Source organism: Bactrocera tryoni, chromosome 4 (genome assembly GCF_016617805.1).
Source record: "Bactrocera tryoni isolate S06 chromosome 4, CSIRO_BtryS06_freeze2, whole genome shotgun sequence".
Classification (NCBI taxonomy): Eukaryota; Metazoa; Arthropoda; class Insecta; order Diptera; family Tephritidae; genus Bactrocera; species Bactrocera tryoni.
This window is the reverse complement of record NC_052502.1, coordinates 63,464,814-63,488,434: the sequence shown is the minus strand read 5'-3', so window position 1 is coordinate 63,488,434 and position 23,621 is coordinate 63,464,814. Positions and strand designations below refer to the sequence as shown.

Genomic DNA, 23,621 nt, shown 5'->3' with positions numbered 1-23,621 from the left:
AACACAATTACAACCCTTTTTAGTACTCTAAGGCGGTACTGCAAAATACTCAGTGCGAAATGTTACAGTAATTACGTATACAAAGTTGAGAACATGATCCAGTCTGACACCAACGCTTTTTGGAAGTTTATAAAGGATAAAAAACAAAATAACATTGATATACCATCCGCAATGTCCTGGATGAACCAAATAGCTGACACCTGCCCGGATATTAGCAATCTTTTCGCCTCATACTTCAAGACTTCATTTCCCACAGATACTAACGGCAATCAGCTCGTTGATGCTTGCTCAAATTGATCGTCAACGTACACAGCTTAGAGGTCCAATACAATGATGTTCTCAAGCAGCTACTCAAATTAAATCCAAATAAGGGTGCCGGACCCGATGGGATACCAAACGTTTTCTTAAAAAACTGCGCCATCGAGCTTTTTGAGCCCCTCACACATATTTTTAACTACTCACTTCAATCAGGTAGTTTCCCTCGTACCTGGAAACTGTCTTATGTGAGTCCAATACATAAAAGTGGCCCAAGATCTGAAGTAACTAACTACAGGCCCATCTGCATCCAATCTTCATTAGCCAAGCTCTTCGAGAAATTGGGTTTTGCTCAACTATCTCTAACCTTCAAGGATATTATCACTACAAAACAACATGGATTTGTTGGTGGCAGATCAACCGTGTCAAATCTCTACCTGTATGTCAACTAAGTATATACTCAATGCACTGAATGAAGGACAAAAGGTACATTCAATCTACACTGACTTCAGTAAAGCTTTTTATCGTGCTGACCATATGATACTCGTCTCAAAACTCAATAACTATGGCGTCAATGGCACCGCACTGGTTTGGCTTAACTCATATTTAAGTGACAGGTTCTTACAAGTCAGGGTTGACGGATATCTGTCTAGAGAATATGAGGTCACATCTGGAGTACCTCAGGGATCGCATTTAGGACCACTACTTTTTAATATTTTTATCAATGACTTTGTAAACAATATACAGTCTGAATTTCCCTACTCGTGAAAATCGCTGAGTGCACTTTATAAATTTTAGAAAGACAAGCGTATACAAAAGCGCTAATGATTATTTAAATTAAAAAGTTTTATATTTTTTTTGCTTACAATACTACACCAAATTTAGTTGAAATCTCTTTTATACTATCCCCATTGTAATTTATTGCTTTGAAGTGTTTATTTAGTAAGTTATCACACATTTAGTAGTTTTCATCATAACAATTATACGAAGTGTGGGCGTTGCTTTAATCTGACTTCGTGAGGAGAAGCGCGAAAGACTTGTCCGTAACACGATATGAAATGCTTGAAAGATATAGCACGACCACGCCCACTTTAAATATATTTTGATCACTGCTTCATAACACGATGCCTTGTACCAAATTACAGTTGTCTATCTTAACTTGAATCTTAGTTATAGCACTATATAAGTATTCCATAAACGCAATTTTGTGACCGTGGCGATAGCTAGTCGTCGTCTAAGTACAATGCCAACCTTTATTAAGAGCAACATATAGCAAGTTTCATCAAGATTTCGTAATTAAACTCGTGTTTCACGTCATCCAGATAATTTATATATACATACATTTACATATATATTGCTCTATATCTACATATCTCAATTAATCGAAATTTTGAAAAAATTGCGATTTATTTATTAAAATAGTCTATTTTGATTTCGATATATATGATTCAGCAATAATGACTATAAAATCTTTAATTTGTTTTTAAAATATGTTTTCAGGAAGTCCGTAAAGAACACCTCCGTGTCGGCGATAGTGTGAACATTCGACACAAGTTTCTGTCCGGAGTACGCCTTTTCAAGTTTGGAAACAAAAAGAAGTCACACGGTGGTTTGGAGTATACGGTGGATGTGTCAGCAGTACTTAATAATAGGGGTATTCAGACCAGCTTTGTTAATTCGTTAGTCGTTACTCGGTAGTTTTTTAAGTGGGTTTTGTTTTTGTAAAATTAACAGATCCATCGTTTTACCGAATAACGAAGTAGCAGACTGGCAAGCTTGATAGTTTTTTCGTTACTTGGTAACATCACTCAGCTGTTTTGTTTGCGTTGTTGCCTCAAAAGTCAACTTAATTTATTGCGAAAAAATACATTTGCTGTCTAGTACAAATTAGTTTCTGACAGATTTTTCAATAGTAAGCAAATAATATAATTGAATCAGCTGTTTTGAAACAAAATTTACACCCACTACTGATGTACAGCAAAAATTATGTTCACAGTTTAGTGTTTTAACGAAGTATCAACTAACGAACTACCAGATTAACAAGTTCGGTCTGAATACCCCTAATGTAATGTAATCGCGGCGACGGTGGAAGTCTCCTCCGTTGCGTTTTTCTTGATAAATAGAACCCTTTTTCAGCTATTTGACATCGTAATGGGTCGTCTGGGAGTGACTCATCAAAAATCGTCAGCCGCTTTCAAAGGAGAAGTATTACCCCGACTTTCTTTCGCACAAAAATCTTCTCTACGCGATCAAAACGAAACTAGGATTTCGATTCGGCGGTAATTTTGACAGGCTAAGTTCTCAACGGACTGCCATCGTAAGTGTTGAGTCAATTTCGTGAACACATCGAGCAAAAGATAAGTTCATGAATTACTGAATAAATTTTTATTTTTTTGTTATTTAAATGAACTACAAAAAACCCAGGGAATCTGAAAAATTCTTCTACTAATTTTTGTATATAAAATTAGAGTAAATCGTCAAATATCCAGCAATATTAACTAGCTGAGTCATAAAGCACTTGTTTAAAAAATTTGTAGTGAATCATTAAAAATGTAACTTGCTTTCAAAATGTAAACATGTTGTTTCGAATATTTTTGCAATGAGCACCCAAAGCCAACTCTGATAAGAAAGTCATTAGCGTGTTGTATTTCTGCTAACTAGCAATTATTAATTATTTAATATTCTTTTGCGACACACAAGCAATAAATATATGGAAACTCAAATATTTAAAATTATATATCACTCCATAGTATTTCACAACGTTTTTATGTTAAGAGAAATGTATGTATATCAGAATGTCATTAAATCAATCAAGTTTTGTGGAAAATTAAAGATCTTATCAGACAACATTAATATATAACGATGAACCTCATGAAAAAATATCGTAAAGACGTCGTTGTAAATATTGTAAAAAATTTGTGAGAAAAACACATTAGCTTTGATTGTTTAAAGAAACACATGTTAACCTCAATACGACAATTTCAAACGCCGCAAAATGTTATACATTTTCCTCTCCAAAATCACGATAGTAACTTTTCAATGCATGTTGGGCAATTTTAAATTTTGCTGATAATTTTATTAACAATTGATTTACGTTTTAAAATACTCATTTCACACGCGTCTTTGTTTGTTTTGTCGAAAATTAGCCATAAGAATAACCATAGCCTCCACCGCTTTCGTCGCCACCACCACCGCCTGCACCATTTGGTCCGACACCGCCGAAACCATTGCCACTACTGCCGCCGCCACTACCGCCAGGTCCAAAATAGCCATAACCACCATTTCCAACTGATCCACCATAGGGTCCATCAGGTCCATAGCCGCCATAACCATATCCGCCGTTAGCACCACCGCCGCCTCCACCTCCTCCACCGTATTGCGCTTGACAAAACGAAATTAACGCGATGCAAATGGTGAGTAGTAAGAACTTCATTTTCAAAAGTGCTCACACCTTTCAGACGAACTCGCTAACTTTTATATTGGAAGGCTGGCGAGAATTATCAGTAATACGATTATTAATTGAGTTGTTTTGAAAGTTAACGAAAATATTATTTATGTGACGAATTGCGCTGATCAGTTGCTGTGATGTTCCGTGCTTATAACTTACTCATTGAGTAAATGTTGAGCCCCTCTAAAATACAAATATACTATATAATATACATACTTATATATGTACTTATATGTTATAATATTTATACTCGAAACAGCAATTGATTTTATACGCAAAGGCATTCTGTAATTTCTCGTAAATTAATTTTGTGAAACCAACCCGAAAAAATTAGCGATTAAACACTTAGATAGAAAAAATTGCATAAAATATTGTCTTGTTTTGTACAATATTAAGGCGTGAATATGTAGTAATGAATTACAAAGCTAATGGGATTTGTTCCTCTACCAGATATTCTAACTTCTAGGTTATACTTTTAAAACGCTATATATGTTTATCTAATATATGCATATTGAACCGGTATATTAAGCATATGAAAGACCAGGGAAGTTGGGGCGCCAAACCTCATTATGCTAAGTATCATATACCCGTCAAGTTGTGTTGAGTTATCTCTTTTATTAACTGATATATCAACCGGAAAACCTGAAATCATTATATATATTCTCTTAATTGGCGTAGACACCGCCTACGCGATAATAGAGGAGTTAACAACAGCGCGCCAGTCGTTTCTTCTTTTCGCTATGTGGCGCCAATTGAAGATACCAAGCGAAGCTAGGTCCTTCTCCACTTGGTCCTTCCAACGGAGTGGAGGTCTTCCTCTTCCTCTGCTTCCACGGCGGGTACTGCGTCGAATACTTTCAGAGCTGGAGTCTTTTCGTCCATCCGGACAACATGACCTAGCCAGCGTAGCCGCTGTCTTTTAATTCGCTGAACTATGTCAATGTCGTCGTATATCTCGTACAGCTCATCGTTCCATCGAGTGCGATATTCGCCGTGGCCAATGCGCAAAGGACTATAAATTTTTCGCAGAACATTTCTCTCGAAAACTCGCAACGTCGACTCATCAGTTGTGGTCATCGTCCAAGCCTCTGCACTATATAGCAGAATAATTATTAGTCCATTTTTTTAATGACGAAATGTAATGTTATTTCCGTACTTGAATATACGAAAAGCTCAAGTTAATTAGAGGTTGGTTAAACAACGACGTTTAAAACTGCTACGAACCGCTAATCTAATTGAAAATTCAGTTTCAAAACCTTCGAAAAATATCAATTAGTGGCCGCACTCTGAAATGTTAATAAGCCTAAATCAGTTTTTTTTTCCAAAACCCGGTGAATACGACATATGTATAATGTGTAACATGTCTTGTGAGTAGAAAATATCAAAAAATACAGAAAGTTTTGAAAGCAAAATATATGAAATCTTGTTTTTAAGAAATTGTAGTTTTTTCTGCCTACGAAAATCAAAATTTGGGATTTAAGAACACAAAGGGCGCACCAATCATTTATCTATTAGTATGTTTCCCTCTGTTTTACAAATAATATTCACATGAAGTTTTGTAGGCAAGTTTTAACTTAAAATGTACTTCTTCGAAGAATAATTTTTCAAATCAGTGGGCCAAAAATAAAATATATTTTAATTTATAAAGTTAATTGTTTTATCATGAAAGAAAATGAAAAATTTTATTACGTATTATTATTATTATTTATTATTTGGTATATGTATAAATACAGGGTGATACATTTAAATGTTCTCTACTTTTTTAAAGAAAAAACACAGAAACTTCAAATTTAATGGGGAATGTTTATTACCATTCGGAAGTACATTCTTTGAGATTTATTTTTGGAAGATTATCTCTTTCAAATGTTGGCCGCGGCTACGTCTCAGATGGTCCATCCGTTGAGTTCAATTTTCGACCACTTGTTCTAGCATTTCGACTGGTAATTGGAGAATGACACAAGTGATGTTTTGCTCCAAGGCCTGAATCAAAACGAAATTGCCCACAAAGACTTTACATTTTATATATTCCCACAGTAAAAGTCTAACGGTGTGATATCACGATGACCACGATTTTGGTGGCCAATCGAAAAGCCCAAAATATGAAATTATTTGGTCACCGAAGTGTTCTCCATTCATTGATTGTCTTGTTGAAACCAAATGTCGCCGAGATCCCGATCTTCAATTTCAGGCATCAAATAGTCGGTTATCACGGCGCGATAACGGTCGCTATCGTCGGTTGCGTTCTCATGGGTATCATTTTTGAAGAAATACCATATAGACAGATGATTCCATCGACCCACAAACCGCACCAAACCGTTGCTTTTCTGAATAAAACATACCCATTGAGCTCATCACTGTACAAAAATTGGCTCGAAAACGTTGGATCTTTTGTGAACTTTTCAAGATCTCATACATAGAACGAAGCGATGCGCTTTCAATTTAAGTTCCCTACGTAAAATGCGCCAAGTCGTCACCGGATCCATGCTAAGCCAAGTTCTGATGGTATTTTCTATGCGCTCATATCCGGGTAAGAGACGTGGATGAAAGTGTTCAAGGAAGGTTGATGAAATAATCTATTACCGGAAACTGTTTGTTAGGTCACCGATTGCGAACCACTGCATACTTCAACCAAATGTTTTTTATATATTTTTGCTATTTCTATTTCTTCTTATTTGTCTAATATACAAGCAATGGTTTGCTCGCTTCCGTTCTGGAAATTTCGAAATTTACACTGATGGCATAATGTCTCTAGCGGAAAAATGGTAAAAAGTGGTCGACCAAAATGATACATGTAAGGAGAGGCTAAGTTCGGATGCAACCGAACATTTCATACACTTGCAACTTGCAAGAATCAAAGCCTGGGAAATACTTTAAGGCGTAAAAGCAATAATGTAGAGTAAAGTCAGCCGGTTGTTTGAAAATCCTGATATAAGTTATATAGGGGCTAGGCCAAGTTTCCGCTAAAATTTATATATACGGTACAAAGTCAGCCAGAAGTTCGATTATTTATATATTAGGTATAATGGCTAAGGAAGTATTGATTTTTGACATACAGATATATCGTTGTCAGAGAAGTAATATCTTTGTTTTTAATTATATATCTCACACAATTTTCGGCCCTAAGGTGGCATACTTTAAAGGTATTATTCATGCAAAGTTTAACCCCGTTATATTAATTCATTCTTGATTTGTATACTGGAAAGTAAAAGCTTCAAATGTAATTTAAAATTGTGTGATATGGAAAGTAGGCGTTGTTGTAGCCCGAATCCGCCCATTTCCACACTGTAATATAATAAGAATGTCACGTACCAAAGTTCGCTGCAGAGGGTGGGGCGAATTTCGAGATATGTGAACTCACCTGAATGTGGGCGGTGCCACGCCCAACGTTCAATTTTCACACCGGCTCCCATAAAGCGGTCTCATACCATCTCGATGGTAAAATTTAATATTTCTGGCGTATTTAAGTATTGATTTATCTCGCTTTTAGTAGTTTTTAATAGTACAGTTATATGGGGACTGAGCGGGGTTATCCTCCGATTGTCTCCATTTTCACACGGTCGGTAGTAGTTATCAGAAGATTTGCTGAGAAATTTGGTTGTTGTAGCTTAAGTGGTTTAGGGAATAGGTACATTAAACTTGTTAGAAGGTAGGGCCACTCCACTTTTTCAAAAGTTTTTGCCCGTAGGTGCCCCTTGTCCATCTACGAACTCGATTTTTTTTTGTACTAAGGACCCCACACACCAAGCAACTGGTTGCAAGAGAATAATAAGTTGAAGTTTGTTTAGATATACGAAAAGACCTTTTCGACTAACCAATATTACAACACATAATTTTTTATTGCTTGAAATGCTATAGCTTTTGAGAAAGTGATATAATTCGCAGGCAAATCTTTGAAGTGAAAACGATAGCGTTCACGCCTCTAACATCTTACAAACAACTTCATTGATACATAATACACATACAAACAAGTATGAATGTACGTTAACCCCCCCATGGCGCAAAATGCGCACGCCTCTGTGTGCACGCCAATTAGCGTTTAAGGTAAGAAAATACAATAAAGTCAAGTATCGTCGCAACCCGCGCGATCAGCGTTTGACAGCCAGTGCACACGCCGACACAAATACCAGCCCGTTGAATTGTCACGCCAAATGCAAATAATTGTATTGAACACATTTGAGGTACATAAATCCCAGCGGCGTTCCGTACGTGAGCAGGGCGTAGCACTGTGCCGCGTGATGTCATCGCTGCCGCCCTTGAGAAGTGCCGACAATCGGAATAACAGCAGACCGCAACTGATTTACAGTGCAATTAAATATATTTTATTGTTTCTATTTTAGATTACAAAAACAAAAATAACAAACATAAAATACGGTGACTAATTTTAGATACAAGTTTAATTATTTAATTATAAACTAGTGCTTTATGCGAGTGTTGGAAGGGAAAATGAATGTAATAAAAACATTACAACTAAAGTTTAAAAAAGATTTTTGTATTTACAAAAATGTCTACAAAAATCGCGAAAGCACAGCGAACGATATTAGCAGCAACCAGCAGTGCGTCTGCGCAAACTTAGCATTCGCTGACGATCGGTAGCGCTGATCATAGTAGCCAGGGTAGTTGCCTGGTCCAACTGGTCCTAACGGTGCACCAGGCGCACCCGGGTAGCCGCCCGGCATGCCTGGCATACCCGGCATACCACCCGCGCCGCCACTGTATGAAAAGCGTCTGCCTTGGTCGTCCAGGCCGCCAACATAATAGCCGCCATTGCCACCAGCGCCCCCATACGCATGACCACGACTGTCTACGCCAGCATAGCCGTAGCCAAAATCACTACTGCCCGGTGCACCCGGTGCCCCAGGCGAGCCTGCCGCGCCACCCCAGCCGCCGGCGCCGCCATTGCCACCTTGCGCTGCAATAAAAATAGCATCATGTATGGTTTACGAGTATAATCAATTATGTTTTCATCTTAACAGTTTCTTAGAAATCGCTAGCAAACATTATAGACAGTCATTGTAGCATTTGCATTGCAAATATGTCACATTTGCATGGGTGCAGTGACTATCCACTACATGTCACAAAGTGCAAAGTCACTAATGCCAATAGATACGCTGGCTATTGGATAGCTCATAAACAAAACATTTCTCACATGTCATTTACTTGTATTTGTATATATGTATGTAAGTAGATCAGCAAATCACCTGAGCAAAGTAAGACGCAATTCAATGCCAGCAAAATCACGCCTGCGTGTTTGAGCTTTAAACTTGACTTCATCTTCCCGCTAACACTGTCACTAGTCGACTAAACAAAGCCGGCCCAAGTCGGGCTATTTTTGCTTTGATTTTACAAATCGCCAGGCAGCAGGCAAACTTTGCAATTCAAGTGATTCAGTTTGTAACTTCTCTTCCGCTCTTTTTTCACAACTTAATTTGGTTGCTAAAAATTATGTTGTTTACTTTTGTTAGATAAATACATAGTATAGGTGATTAACGTAGTACTAGAAATTCATACAAACATACTTACATATATATATAAGCATATAAGACACCTGCATAGCTATGTATATATACGTATATGTAAGTGTAATTTGCGTAAAATCTTATATATAGTACCTACATTTGACTTAACAATTTACATGTTAAGTTACTCACTTATATACAGAATGCATACGTTTATCTATGAATGTGTACATATGTATTAGCATATCTTGAAACTTTTTCACAAGTCAATTAGAAACACACTTTTTCACACTGAGAAAAAATTTTTATATACAAGGTCTGTCGCAAAAGAAACAGGACTGTTAAAATAAACAACAAAAAATTAATATTTTTCAAAAGTTATATTTTTTTATTCAAAGTAGTTTCCTTGTGCTTCGATACAGCGTTTAGCCCGGTCAATAAGCATTTCAAATGAGTGTTTAAGGTCATTTTTCGGAATGCTCTTGAGAATATCGGTCGTCGCCTTTTGGATAGCTGAAATGTCCTGAAACCAGTGTGCTTTCATGGGCAAATGAAGTTTTCCAAATAGGTAAAAATCACAGAGTGCCAGATCAGGTGAGTAGGGTGAGTGATTAATGGTTAATATGGAGTTTTTTGTCAAAAAATCAGTGACAAGCGTCGACCGATGACACGGCGCAATAACGTGCAACAGGCGCCAGGACCCTGCTCGACCACAATGAGCACGACGAATGCGTGACAAAAGACGCTTCATAACACCAAGGTAAAACACAATCGTTTGGCCAGGTGGGACGAACTCTCAGTGTACAATACCCTCGGAATCGTAAAAACAATTCAGCATTGTCTTTATTTTTGACTTCTGAAGACGACCGACTTCTGGTCGTCACAGAGGTCCTCACGACCTTCTTGGAATCGCTTAAACCATTCATGCACATTACTACGGGATAGGCACTGATCACCATAAACTTTTTCCATAATTTGAAATGTTTCAGTAAACGTTTTAAAGTTTAAAACAAAATTTAATATTTGCTCTTTGCATTTTACGACCGATGACCAAAATCTGCTGTCACTTTTTGATCGATAACATCGATTGTAGTTATTCAATTGTCTTAAAATTTTTGCGAAATGTCAACAAGAGATCAAACTTTTTACTTCATATGCTCACCAATAGTTGGCGCCACCAGAAACAGTTATATTTAAAAAGTTCTGTTTCTTTTGCGACAGACCTTGTATAAGCAATACAAGCGAAGTAATAATGCATAAAATATCTATAACGACTACAGTAAAACCTGACAAAATGCAACACTTACAAGTAATAGCAGATTGTGCATAAGTATCACAGTTCAAATCGAGCCTCAAAGTGTATATCCAATTGGATTCCTGGCTAAGGATGGATCTATGAGTTTTTTGCCTCTAGTAAGTACTAAGTATATTATAGTATGCTACATTTTTTTTCAATCTTCAAATGATATAAAAACAGTTAGTTAAGCTAAAAAAGCCATTACTTCATTATAGAACACAATTTAGAATTTAATTTTATACTATTGATTTCTAACGTTATACATATTTAAAATTTCTGATAAGCTTCTGATTTTTTTTTTATTTCATTTACAATATGTTCTTGTGATTATAAATATTATGAATTTTATTATTCCAATTGGTAATATTTTGTTCAAATAAGAGCTTACCATCAGCTAAGTGAGCATTAACTAGTCATATCTTTTTTGGGCTATTTTTAATTTTCAAATATTCTTTAAGGGCGGTTTTCTCAATATCAGGTTAGCAACCATCTGTCAGCCGCTGCCTCTGAATTCACTGAACTATGTCAATGGCGTCGTATATCTCATACAGCTCATCGTTACATCGGATCGGACCATAAATCTTTCGCAGAACCTGTTTCCCGAAAACTCGTAACGTCGACTCATTAGATGTTGTCATCGTCCACGCCTCTGCACCATATATATATGAACGGCCTACTTAGTCCGAAGTAGCACCTGTTGGTAAGATGCGTTAAATTTCGAGGCTGACGTTGTTGGTGGTGTGTTGCTGATTCCAAGATAGACGAAATTATCTACAACTTCGAAGATACGACTGTCAACAGTGACGTGGGAGCATGCCGCAAGTGCGACGACTGTTTGTTTGATGACAGCAGATATTTCGTCTTGCCCTCGTTCACCACCAGAATCTTTTGCTTTGCTTCCTTATTCAGTCTGGTGAAAGCAAATTTAGCAACGCGGGTGTTGAGGCCAACGATATCAATATCATCGGCATAAGCCAGGAGCTGTACACACTTATAAAAGATTATACCTGCTCGATTAAATTCTACAACTCGAACTATTTTCTCCAGCAGTAAGTCGCCGTTTGGTATCAAACAGCTCGGAGAGGTTCTTCCCGATAATGACGCCCCTTTAAGTGTTGCTCAACGTCAGTTTACACAGACGTATTAGTTTTGTGGGGATACCAAATTCAGACATCGCGGCATAAAGGCAGCTCTTTTCTTGCTGTCGAAAGCAGCTTTGAAATCGACAAAGAGGTTTCGGTTATAGCAACGTACAGCTGAGGTTGAAATGACGTCCCACAGTTCCCTTATACCGAGTTGTTGACAAATGTTTCCTCCTGAAGGCTGAATTTACCGACTGTTGTGCCAAAGTTACCTTCCGTGCTCAGCCTGACATTAAAGTCGCCAAGCACGATTTTGACATCGTGTCGGGGTCAGGTCTCATAGGGGCGCAAGTCAGCGATATGTTAACGTTCATCCACCGTGATGAATTACAGTACGTAGTCTCTCTCCCATCACAAATCCAACACCGAATTTGCACTCCTTTATATGGCCAATGTAGTAAATGCCATCGCATTTCGTGGGCGGCGGTGATGTCAGAATTTACTCTAACGGGGACATCAACCAGATGTGCAGCGGCACCTTCCCAATTAAGGGACCGGACATTCCAGGTGCATGCCCCGAAATCATTATTCTTAATGCGTTTGCCATGCCGTCATCAAAAATGTTTCCCACCCAAGGCTGTCGATTAGTTTTCATTGGTACTGCTTTTTAAGTGACGAGTCTCAAAACTAGGACACAACCCTCTGGAGAGAATGTTTCGACATCTCACTTTAGCTTGCCTTTAAACGGATGTTCTTTGGATACCCAGAGGATACTTGGTCTAATATAAGAAACAGAAACCTAAACTTTTGTTCGTCAGTTTTTGAGATATTCGCTTCAATTTTAATACATATGTAGTAGGTGCGTTTCGATATCCGATTAATAATTTGTTGCGCAGATCCGACAAATAAGGGGTGATCCAAGTAAATTTCGTCACGGAAAGACCTACGCCTGAACAAAGTGTGCAGATCGCTCAACTTCATTACGAAAATTCACATTCCTTAAAGTAGGTGTTTCGCGCGCGTCGCTCAACTTATGATCAACATGCTGGTGAGAACGTAACCGTCAATGGCGCCTGAAATTGAGGCTACTGATCTTGTCGACATTGAGTTTTAACAGGATCGCATCAAGCAATGGATTTATTTAGACAACATTTCGGTAAATAACTTCACGTCTTGGACCGGTCGATTTGTCACCAAGATCGTGCGATATAACACAGTTAGACTTTTTAAACATCCCTACAAGGTAGGGATATGCAGAGTCTAAAGTTTATGCAAATAATCCTGCTTTGAATCAGACCTTGGAGGAAAACATGACACGTATCATTCGCCAGTTAGCAATCAAAATGCTCGAACGAGTCCTCGAAGATTTGACTCAACGGATGGACTATCTGAGCCTTAACCACGACCAACATTTGAAAGAGATAGTCTTTAAAAAATAAATGCCAAAGAATATTCTTTCGAATGATAATAAACAATCCACATTAAATTTAAAGTTTCTGTGTTCGTTCTTTAAAAAAGTAGGGAATCTTTAAACTTTATAACATATGTATATCTCCCATACAACCGATTATTCAGATCTTATGTTACAAATATTTCACTTAGATCAGTTTGATGACTGCAGAATCTCTTGTTAATCATAATTGTTCTTTTTTAAACAAAATTTTTACATATTATGCGAGTACAATTTGTGAAATCCAATAACAATATGTTTGGAAACGGTTTTTTAAATGTGAAGCGTCATATTTTTTAATTTTGCAAATCTTGAACAAAGTAAAAAGTTCTGAAAGTGAATGTTGTGGTTACACACTAATCAATTTTCAAGCCCCAAATTGTTTGCACACTTGTGTACATAATAACAAATACCTGAATACTTATGTACATATATTCGTTACAATCGCATGGGATTACAGAACATTGCACTTTTCATGAAGAAAAATGCAACTCATATTTTTTAATTTATTAATGTCTAAAGATAATTTACTTAAGTAGATGCTTCACAATGGCTGACGAATGATTGTTTGTTAAGTTGATTTATTATTAAAACGTTGGCAACTCATTTACATACAACTCATACATATTTCCGCCCGCATATGATGTCTAACACATATACACATAACACAGCAGTCTAACACAGTAGTCAACCAATTATGCGCCTTACTTACAAAATTAAGAACCTCTTACAAATGAGGGACAAAAGAACACGTGTTAAAATAAATAAAATATGATAGAGTTCAGAGAAGTTCACTGAAAAATTAACAAAATGAAACGAAGTGTTGCAAAGTAAAAACATAGCTGCATTATGAACAGGTTCTTGAAAAATACTAAAGACATCACGTTTATTCAAACAGTCAAAAAATCATCGATTGTACCGTAATGCCCGCAGTACAATGCTACTCTCTGCTGAATGACCATGACAATGAATCATCATAGCTTGTTTTTAGATTATATACATTACTTTGCGTAACTAAATGGACTTTGAACCACAGTATTTTAAGTCTAAAGTAAATTAAATTAAATTATCGCTCTGCGGATAAACGTTTTTTTTCGTATTCGTTAAACATTTAAATAGACAATTATTAAATTATAAACGAATTACATTTTTCTTGACATACTCGCAGATCCCTTGTCTCAACTCAATGCCTTCTATTGGTAATTTGACGATTAGAAACAAAGAAAATCAGTAATAATCATGAATAAAAATTGATGTTTTGTTTCGGAAAAAATGGAGGCATATACTACCTAATATAATAATGGAAATATACATACTTTGTAATGAGCAAAACGAAATATCAAGCATAAACGACATTGAAAGGTGTCCAGCCCAGGCTTATTACGAACTTATCCTCTGGCTTATCTTAAAAGCTTTCAGTTTCCAAAACAAAAAAAAAGTAATGATTCACTTAAAATTTTTATATTATCAAAATATAATTTGTAATCATAAATCCATTGACAACTCTCCTCTCATCCAACGGACTAAAGGGGCGTGATAAGCATGACGCGGTAAATTTAACCACTCAAGAAACGTGAGAGAGTTACTTAATCGTCGAGATTTAAAGCGGCTGAACCACAGAAAACCAATAGCGGAAATTTAGAATTGCGCTCTTAAGGGGTCTTCTGGTCTAGACGCATGAATTTCAGATAATTTTTAAAGTGTCGTAAAAAAAGGCAATTAATACTTTTACTAGCCATTTTTTTATTAGTTATTTGTTAATTTTAGAAGAGTTCAGAAAAAAATTAAAAGCTAAAAAAGTAAAAAAAAATTTCAAAAATTATGAGCTGACGAAGTGGGGGGTCAACCCTCCTAGTTATCTGAAACCAAAAAAAAAAAAGATTATTAATCTAGAATAATGTCGCAATGGCCGGAACTACGGAAAAGTGGGAAACAATTTTTTTTACAAAATGGCGACTGCCTAAAAAAAAAAGTTTTTTTGGATCACTTTTTCTGACTATTTCGAATTTTTAAAAAATAAAAATGTGGGGATGGGGCTAGTTCCAACTATAGACAAGCCTATAAAGAAGACTCTATAAAAATTCAAGTAAATTGGTCCAGTAGAACCTGAGAAATCGAGCGTATCGTTCCCAAAAAGTCAGTTTTGAAAAAAAACGCGTTTAAAGTTTCGCGTAAAGTCTTCTGTTCGATTAGTTCCGGCCGAACCAGTTTGGATGCCGGGTCAGAAAAATGCCTATATCTTCGAAAATAATTTGAATTTTTAAAAATCCTCTTGTACACATATTCTTGAATAGTTAAATTTTGAAAATATAAAAAATAAACGATTTTTTTTTAATTTCTAGACCAGAATACCCCCTTAAGGCAATATACTTTTTAAAGTATAAGTTCGTTAAATCAAATATGTTGAAATAAGAATTAATTGCATAACATACCGTATACCGTCGTATAGTTTGGTTTATTATATATTCTCTTACACAGACGGTTTTAGGTATTTTTCAGTTTTAGTGGGTTAATTAAAGAAGCATAGATCTTTAATAAGGTATCTCACGCGGTAAAGGGCTGTGCGATTATTATACAGAGGAGGATAAATATTGCAATACAGTCAAAAATACGCGACGCAACGTGAGTAATTGGCATTTTCAGAATTGGAGTTGATAGATAGAGATCTATGTATATAGCATCGTACTCATTTTATTGGCCACAACAAAGTAATACAAAAAGCTTTACTTCATTAGCTCGCTATCTTAATGCAATAATATATTTTACCTTTAAGGCTGTGATATTAACCAGATGATTAAAATAAACTTGAGGGCCGTCACAACCAGCAAATCAACTAAACTACTTGTTCCATTCTACGTGTACATTCTTTTTGTTAGGGAGTATAAACTTTGCCTTAACAAAAGTTTGTCAGTTTTTAAGATTTCGTGATAATTTCTATCACAGCAAAGAACTAAATTTTTAAGGCCAGGCTAGTGTTTTATTCGATCTTAAAACTGAAAAAATTCCAGACAACTCAAAAACAAAATGAAGACTTAAAATTTCAGGAAATCTTGTATACTACTATTTTAGACAGTATTTATAATCTAACATAATTGATATTGAGAGCGAATCATCTTATGGTGCGGAACGTTAACAGAATCATAATAGTTGACAGCTATTTTGAAACACTGAGGAAAATATCTAAATGAGAGTTTTCAGGTGGTATATTGGATTTATGCTAGTTGTTTGTTCAACTTGTAATTTTAGTTTAAAGATAATAGAAAGAAACTAATATAATGTATGAAGTATGTAAAGTAAACGTATTCTATTTAAAGGCGTTTGTCATTTTGAATAATTATTTAGAATATGACTAGTCAGTATGTATGTACATATTCTAGCCGCAAAAGTTTTTTATGTGGATAACAATTTAATAGTAACAACATATCGTCAAAATATTGTGCGACTGCATTTGACAGCCATGTAAGTATGACTCATTAAATAATTTAAAAAGGAAAACAAGTACTTATGTGAAATTGAAGCATGTTTAATTGACATCAACAGCCAAACAATAGTCAAACATTAATCATTATATGGTTTCTAAACACAACGCGAATTTTGAATTGTATATACATACATATGTATGTATGAATATGAGACTTGCTAAAAATACTTAACTTGAAAAAAAGGGTGCTCGTGTTGAAAAAAATTTGAAAACAGGAATAGAAACAAATTTATTTCATAAAATAAAGATAGTGATGAAAGCTGATATTGTGAAGCAATTTCCTATATGTACATATGTATATGTATCCGTACAACTGGGATTGTTTAATATCGCGCCGGTTAAGTATTGTTTATGGAGAAAAAAAAAGGGGGGGGCATATAACCCTCTCACACCCCCTTATTGGAAAGAGGAAGGATCGAACTTTTTAAACGTTTCACTACGCGCCATTGCGACTCAATCCGCTGCGTATGAACACCATCTTCGGAATGGTGTCGTCACTGTAATTCACTTTTTGCTGGACGTACCCAAAATTTGGTAATGTGTCATATGCCCGTCAACAGTCCGTCCGAACTATGCTTCCTTCAGCCACGTGCTTCTGGATCAATGGAATTAAAATGTCTGCCTTTCGAAGATTGTCAGGACATACTTCGAGGCGTATGTCTTCGCTATCATCTTCAATCACGCCAAGAACCCAGTGTCCCTCTACGCGCCTGCTTAAAATGTAAAAAAAAAACCTTATTAGAGTTAAATTCATTGTATAAGGAAATAGTATTACCTTTGTTGTACTTCCGCCGCCCAAATTTACTCTCGTCGATCTGAACAATTTTTCCGGACCACCAATTTTTCCTTGTTCATTTTGGTGGTCCGTGGTAATATACCAGACCACGGCCTCTCGGCAATAACTAAACCAGTCTGTTATTGTTGTAGATGACAAAGTTTTCCCGTCATTTGTATAGTCTTCGCGCAAATATTTCTTCGCGGGACATACGACACGCAAAGCTGTACATCAAAAAGTAAACCTGAGAGACACTGATGCGGACATTTTCAAACCATGTTCTGATGGTTACTGAAACACGTGGCTTTTTTGTGCACGTGCCCCGGTAGCACACAAAATACCCAAATTTGCCCCCTTTCCGTATAGTCTTTGGGACCTTGTGTACAGGGCACATTTGCTCGCTCGGTATTAGGCCGTTTTCCTCCGCAAAACGGACTCCTTGTTTATGCGTGCGCAGCTCGGTGCCAACACGCATAAGGCTCCACTCACACCGTGTGGACCGCGTTCCTAAAAACAATACTATATTCCAATATTAGAATATCTTATTATTTATTATTATTACTCACCGTTTGCAATTTCGCACATTGTTTTATAATAATATTTTTATTTTCAATAACGCCGAATAACACCGAAAACGTATTTTGCATAACGGCAAATTTTTAAATATGGGTAAACATATGAAAAGTACCGTTATCCCATATCCCGTTATCCATTATCCCACCGTCCCAGTACACATATTAGATGGTATATTGAAATTATTGAAATCGTTAAGAAATATAAAGCCTTAATTTGTTTTATACTTAAATTTGTAAAATAATGCTTCACCAGGATTTCCTCCACAGCATTTTAGCATTTCATTCCTTTCCGCATTGGCGGCCTTCGGCCGCGCTTTAAAAATATAACCCTGGCCGGTCCAACACCGGCTACGCCATCCACAGTATTTTAGCATTGAACACCTTTTCGCGTTCACTACATTTATCATGATCAATACAGTTATTGCCAAGTGGGTTTAATTTATTCTACTTTGTTCGTGCTTTCTCGGGAATTTGACAGCTTAAATTAGGCAGTCATTTTGGTTTTTCACATTATTGAACTCATGCAGAAAAGGTGTATTTTATTTAAAGATTTACAAAGAAATTAACAATCAAAAGTAATTAAAAACATTACTAGTGGTTTTTACAATTCATAAGTAATATATGTATGTATGTATGTGTGTGAAAATGTATCCATAATTGGTTTGGTACAATGCACAACAGATGAAAATACACTAGCATATATTTAAAAATTTGCAAAAAAGATTAAGGTTGGGTAAACGTAAAGCGCAAGCCACATAACCACAAGAAGATTGACCGTAGGCCACCACCACGGTCCGATGCTATAGCCATAGCGCGTTCTAGAGATATGTCCTACAGGGATATCCTGATGAAAGTCAGAAAAGAAGAAAACCTGTAGAAACTCTGGGAAAATGTTTCGCATATTAGGAAGACAACCAAAGGTGCAATATTGCTGGAACTAAAAGAAACTCAAAAGGAACGTACGAGCAAACTAAAGAGCGAAATAAGCAAACTGTCTAAGATGTGGCGAAAAAGGACACTTCGCCCAGACTTGCGACAAGACTCTGTCTTGTGGGGCTTGCAAGAGCAGATGTAAAGAAAACTCAAACCACCAAATGTTACGCAAGAATTGCTTAAACAAACAGTTTTGAAGAGAAGGTGGACGTAGCAATACTGTGCGAACAGTATAAAAACCTAGACAACGCAACATGGGCCTCCAACACCACCAGCGAAGCTGGTATATGGTCGTGTAGAGGCAAAGCTTTCCAGGAAAAGCCACTATTAGGAAAGACCTATTTCACACGAGTCAGGATCTGTGGAATCAACTCGTATAGCTTCTATATAGCATACCACTGAGCATCCCACATAGCGCGTTTGAGAGGAGGCGATTTTAACGCATGGGCTATGGAATGGGGAAGTATTAGTACGTATAAACAAGAAGACTGTCTTCTCAAGGCCTATTCACCGCTCGAAGTGGTGCTATTAAATACTGGATATAGAAAGACTTTCGAAAAAAATGGTCGTGGATCCGTGATTGACATACTGATCTTTTGACGGTTATATAATCCCAGTTAGAATGGTAAGGATTGTCTAAGTCGTCGCGGTCATCTAGTGGGAGGCCCAAGAAACGAGCTGTTTCGACGGGGTCGACCTCGGTAGATGAGTAAGGTTGGCGGGGCATGTAAAGAGGTGGCCAATATCATTCGGAGACTCATAGCACTCTGGACATATGTAGGATATGTCGGGGTCTATTCTGGATAAGTAGGATTTTAATCTGCTGCAATATGCAGAACGAAGCTGCGCAAGGGTCACCCTCGTTTCTTGCGGCAACTCGAACTCTTCGTCTAGTGTAGTGATTTGACTCTGGAAGAGAGTCTGTGCAGGTGATGTTCGAATGATGTTTATGGATATTTTGAGTATAAAACGCAAATCATCTGAATGGAGGGAAAAAACGATCCGAAACCAAAAAACCACCCATCAAGGTGATGCTCATTGTAAAATCTGTACAATCTTCGTGGTTTGGTACATCATGGATTTTTTTTTCGGAGGGAAAAGCGGTTAATAAGACGTTCTTTTTGCCTGTATTGAGGCGTTTGCGTGAGACCGGAATTGTTGAAGAACCATTCATGGATTTTACATGATTATAATGCACAATCGCATCGAGCCACAATTATGATCAAATATAAACCCAAAAACGCAATGAATACCATCGATCAACCACCGTATTCACCAGATTTGGCTGCGTGTGATTTTTTCTTGCTCTCCAAACAGAAATTGATGCTCGGTGGAACCCGTTTTCAGTCGATCGAGGAGATAAAACAAAATTCGCTGAAGGAGGTGAATGGAATTCCAAAAAGTACTTATGAAAAGTGTTTCGAGAACAGGGAAAATTGTTGGCATAAGTGTATTACATAATGTGAAGATTACTTTGAAGGCGACAAATTAAGTTTGCGTTTTATTTACAATTTCCGGGTACTTTTTTGTCCCAATTTATATGTATATATATATGTATATATAAATATATTTATATTATATATAAATTTAAACATAAGAAAAATTATAATAAGCGGTATATTAGAAATCAACGTTCTTCGCTAGAGCACTAAAAAATATCACAGAGCTGTCTTAGATTAACGTAACAACTTTTTCGAAATGAATACATTCATTAGTATGTATTTGTACAACTGTATTAAATAAACAACAACAAATTTGATTTCGCTTTTTTTGTTATAATCAATTTCTTACAGGTTTGTTTTGCGCCACTTTCTTTGTTTATGTTTATATCAACGCTTACGAAAGTTGAAACAGAAATCTAATCTGAAAATGTCTATCAGCGGGTAGAGGCCTGTCCTAAGAGGTCAAGTCAATGCATTTTATTTACGCGCGACTAATATTATTGGAAATCTCTAATTAATGTCTAGAAAATTCAAATCAAAATAAAAGCAGCGATTACAAAAGCATACATATTTGTGCATTTGTGTCAGTTTCACGGGAAATACAATTTCGACGGAAACCCTCAAATTGATAATTAATGCGTAGGGGAATTGCCCACTATTATCACCTTGGCTTTTGAGGGTATAACATAAGCACTTGGAGTTGTTTGTGCTTGTATATGTGTACGTGGGAGATTGAAAGCGGCGATAAATCTCACAATAAATGGCACGTGAAATTGTGTGATTGGTATTTCCTGGACTTGGTTCATGGACCCTGGCATCAGTTGCCTATAGTCAACTACTTATAAGATCTCCTGCCATGAGATGTCGTTATCAATGTACAAGTACAATACTCGTATATAGGAAAAATAATCTTTACAAAAAAAGTTATACATTTGTACATGGTAATTGCATTAATAGCTTTGGTAATTAATTTTTATTATTTGTTATTGTTGTGAAGAAAGCACTTTGACATTGAGATTAATTTTATACTCTTTAACTGCATTTAAATAGATTTGTTTTGGTTTTAAATCACGTCTTCACTGATAAGAGACGGGTTTTCAAAGTTAAAAGACAACAAAAACAGCTATGCTTCGCTTACCCGTCAACTGCAGATAAGCTTCAGCCAAAAAAAGTCAAATTAATTAGATATTCCAGTACTTCTAATCGAAATACAATCAACGTATGTATGTTAGCGGAACTTATAATATCTGAAAAGAAAGAGTACCGTTTTCCCAAATAAGATAATTATAAGAACACTAACATTCTTATAAAGATTCAAAAATATGAGGTATGTACATTATTTGGAGTTGTGTTATAAAGATCATAGTTCTTCTTCTTGTTTCTTGTCTTCTTGTTTTAAATAAATTTCGATTTGAATATTTGATTGCACGAAATATAGCGTGATGTGTGAATGTATGTAAGTAGCTCGGGCACACAAAAAATGTATTTTGGAGTAGTGTTAATAGTGGAGAACCCAAAAAGCTTCTCCATTTAGAAAATGGTACTACTATAAGCAAGGATCTTGGAAGAGTTCAAAAAGGTCTCGATAAATCATCTAAACTAACATGCAAAATGGTATCAACTAGAGAGCAAAAATCCCAAATTTTGTCATTATTCTTCAAGTGATACCGAAAATGTAATGTGGTGAATCATGGCAACGATATTTAGTTCTGATAGAATGGCACAGAGGATTACTATAAGCTCCTTTCAACTGATATTTTCAACAAAATGTATTTTGCTTAAAATATTAAAATATAAACTAAAAATGTTCAAGACGTCGACGAGTATACATTGCACACAGCTTAGCAGTTTACTTGCCACCGCCACCGCATCCATGTTCGAGCTCCAGACCGGCATCGCCGCAGTCGGCAATAGGATTGGAATTAGGCAAGGGGTTCGGATTGGCTATAAGTACACAAAAGAAAAATATGAATAAATCAGTTTATGATTGTGATACACATACATATGTATAAGAGTCCTTTCAAACTGTTATCAGCCGTTCAACACTTACCGAAAGCCAGCGCGATCAAAGCCAGTACAAAGCCGAAAAAAAGAGTGAACTTCATGTTGAAAGTATTGCAATTGCAATGATTTCCACTTCATAAGCCGTCGCTTTTATAGAAAGAGTCATATTGAAGTTCTGGAAAAAAACAATGCCAGGCAGTCGGGTTGGGGGAGGATAATGAACGCATAGCTAGAGTCGTTTGACTCGTCTTGCCAGACTTTTACTCAAAGCGCAATAACAATCCATCAACTTCGAGCTGGTATTCGCATAAAACTAATGTTTTACAACTTATTAACTAATTTAGATTTGGTATTTAAGCGATAGGTTAATAAATAAATCGTCTGTCCGTCCTTTTTAGAAGTCTTTGATTAATATATTACACGTATGGAGTAGCAAAATAAATATTGATATTCTAATCAATGCCAATCAAAATTTTTAATCTTGAACAACTAAAAATCTCATTTTAATCACAACATCAAGATTAAAAAGTAAGATAGGGTTAAGTTCGGGTGCAACCGAACATTTTATACTTTTGCCAGTGAAATAATTAAGGTGTAACGTCAACCAGAGGATCGAAATCCAAGCAATTTTATATACATACATATGCATGTATGTATACTAGGGTGAGTCAAATTTTTTTTTTTTTTTTTTTCAATTGTTACTCGCAAAAATAGGTTCCTAGACACCTCTAAGAAAGCCTCTCCAAATATGAGTTTTTAATTGTAACGGGAAGGTCCTCCGCCTAACGGTTTTCTATTTTTTCTTATTAACAGATAGAAAAATTTATATCTCGCTTCCAACTACTTGAAAAAATATCTTGTTAATTAGGTTTTGTAGGAAATTGAATGCTCTAAAATATGGTCCCTTATGATTTTTTCGTAAACCCAACCGTTTAAAAGATATTAATGGTTGAAATTTGACTATTTTTCGAAAAATTCTTTATTTCTTAATAATTTTATAACTCAATGAAAAAAAATTATCATGAATAGATTTTTGGAAGGGCTTTCTTAGAGGTGTCTAGGAACCTATTTTTCAGAGTACCAAACGAAAAAAAAAATTTTTTTTTGATCCACCCTAATATGCATTGATGTTTGATGATGAATATCGCGTAAACGCTTAACTTAATCGAAATATCATAGTAGACCATTTTTATAGAGCAGTAAATTTCCTACAAAACTATGTGTTTCATCATTCATAATAATTTTTTTTCATATGTACCTGCTGTGAGTTAATATTGGATTTAGCGGTCATTTTGACATTCAAAAGATACTTCCTTTGCAATTTTAATGCATCGTACTGTAAATCCGTTAGCACAAATGAGAGTTATCTAAATTATCTACACGTGCTGATAGGTGCAAATTTGCAATGAAGGTTAATCTAACC

The 23,621-nt window shown here is 36.1% G+C and overlaps 2 protein-coding genes and 1 long non-coding RNA gene across 3 annotated transcripts; all 3 read right to left on the bottom strand.

The window, feature by feature from the left end:
* Positions 1 to 3,397: 3,397 nt before the first annotated feature.
* On the bottom strand, positions 3,398 to 3,688 carry LOC120774652 (putative glycine-rich cell wall structural protein 1). Its single transcript, XM_040104376.1, has one exon. It carries the CDS (start codon positions 3,686 to 3,688, stop codon positions 3,398 to 3,400), a length of 291 nt encoding a protein of 96 aa, XP_039960310.1.
* Positions 3,689 to 8,171: 4,483 nt separating this feature from the next.
* Positions 8,172 to 9,029, bottom strand: LOC120774727 (glycine-rich cell wall structural protein 1.8-like). Its single transcript, XM_040104478.1, has 2 exons — positions 8,902 to 9,029; positions 8,172 to 8,612 (listed from the first exon to the last, which is right to left on the bottom strand). Exons 1-2 carry the CDS (start codon positions 8,972 to 8,974, stop codon positions 8,209 to 8,211), a joined length of 477 nt encoding a protein of 158 aa, XP_039960412.1. The 5' UTR covers positions 8,975 to 9,029; the 3' UTR covers positions 8,172 to 8,208.
* A 12,949-nt stretch (positions 9,030 to 21,978) lies between these two features.
* LOC120775190 lies at positions 21,979 to 22,323 on the bottom strand. The gene is made up of 2 exons (XR_005705299.1): positions 22,245 to 22,323; positions 21,979 to 22,138 (listed from the first exon to the last, which is right to left on the bottom strand). It is a non-coding gene; the product is annotated as an uncharacterized LOC120775190 (long non-coding RNA).
* Positions 22,324 to 23,621: the final 1,298 nt, after the last annotated feature.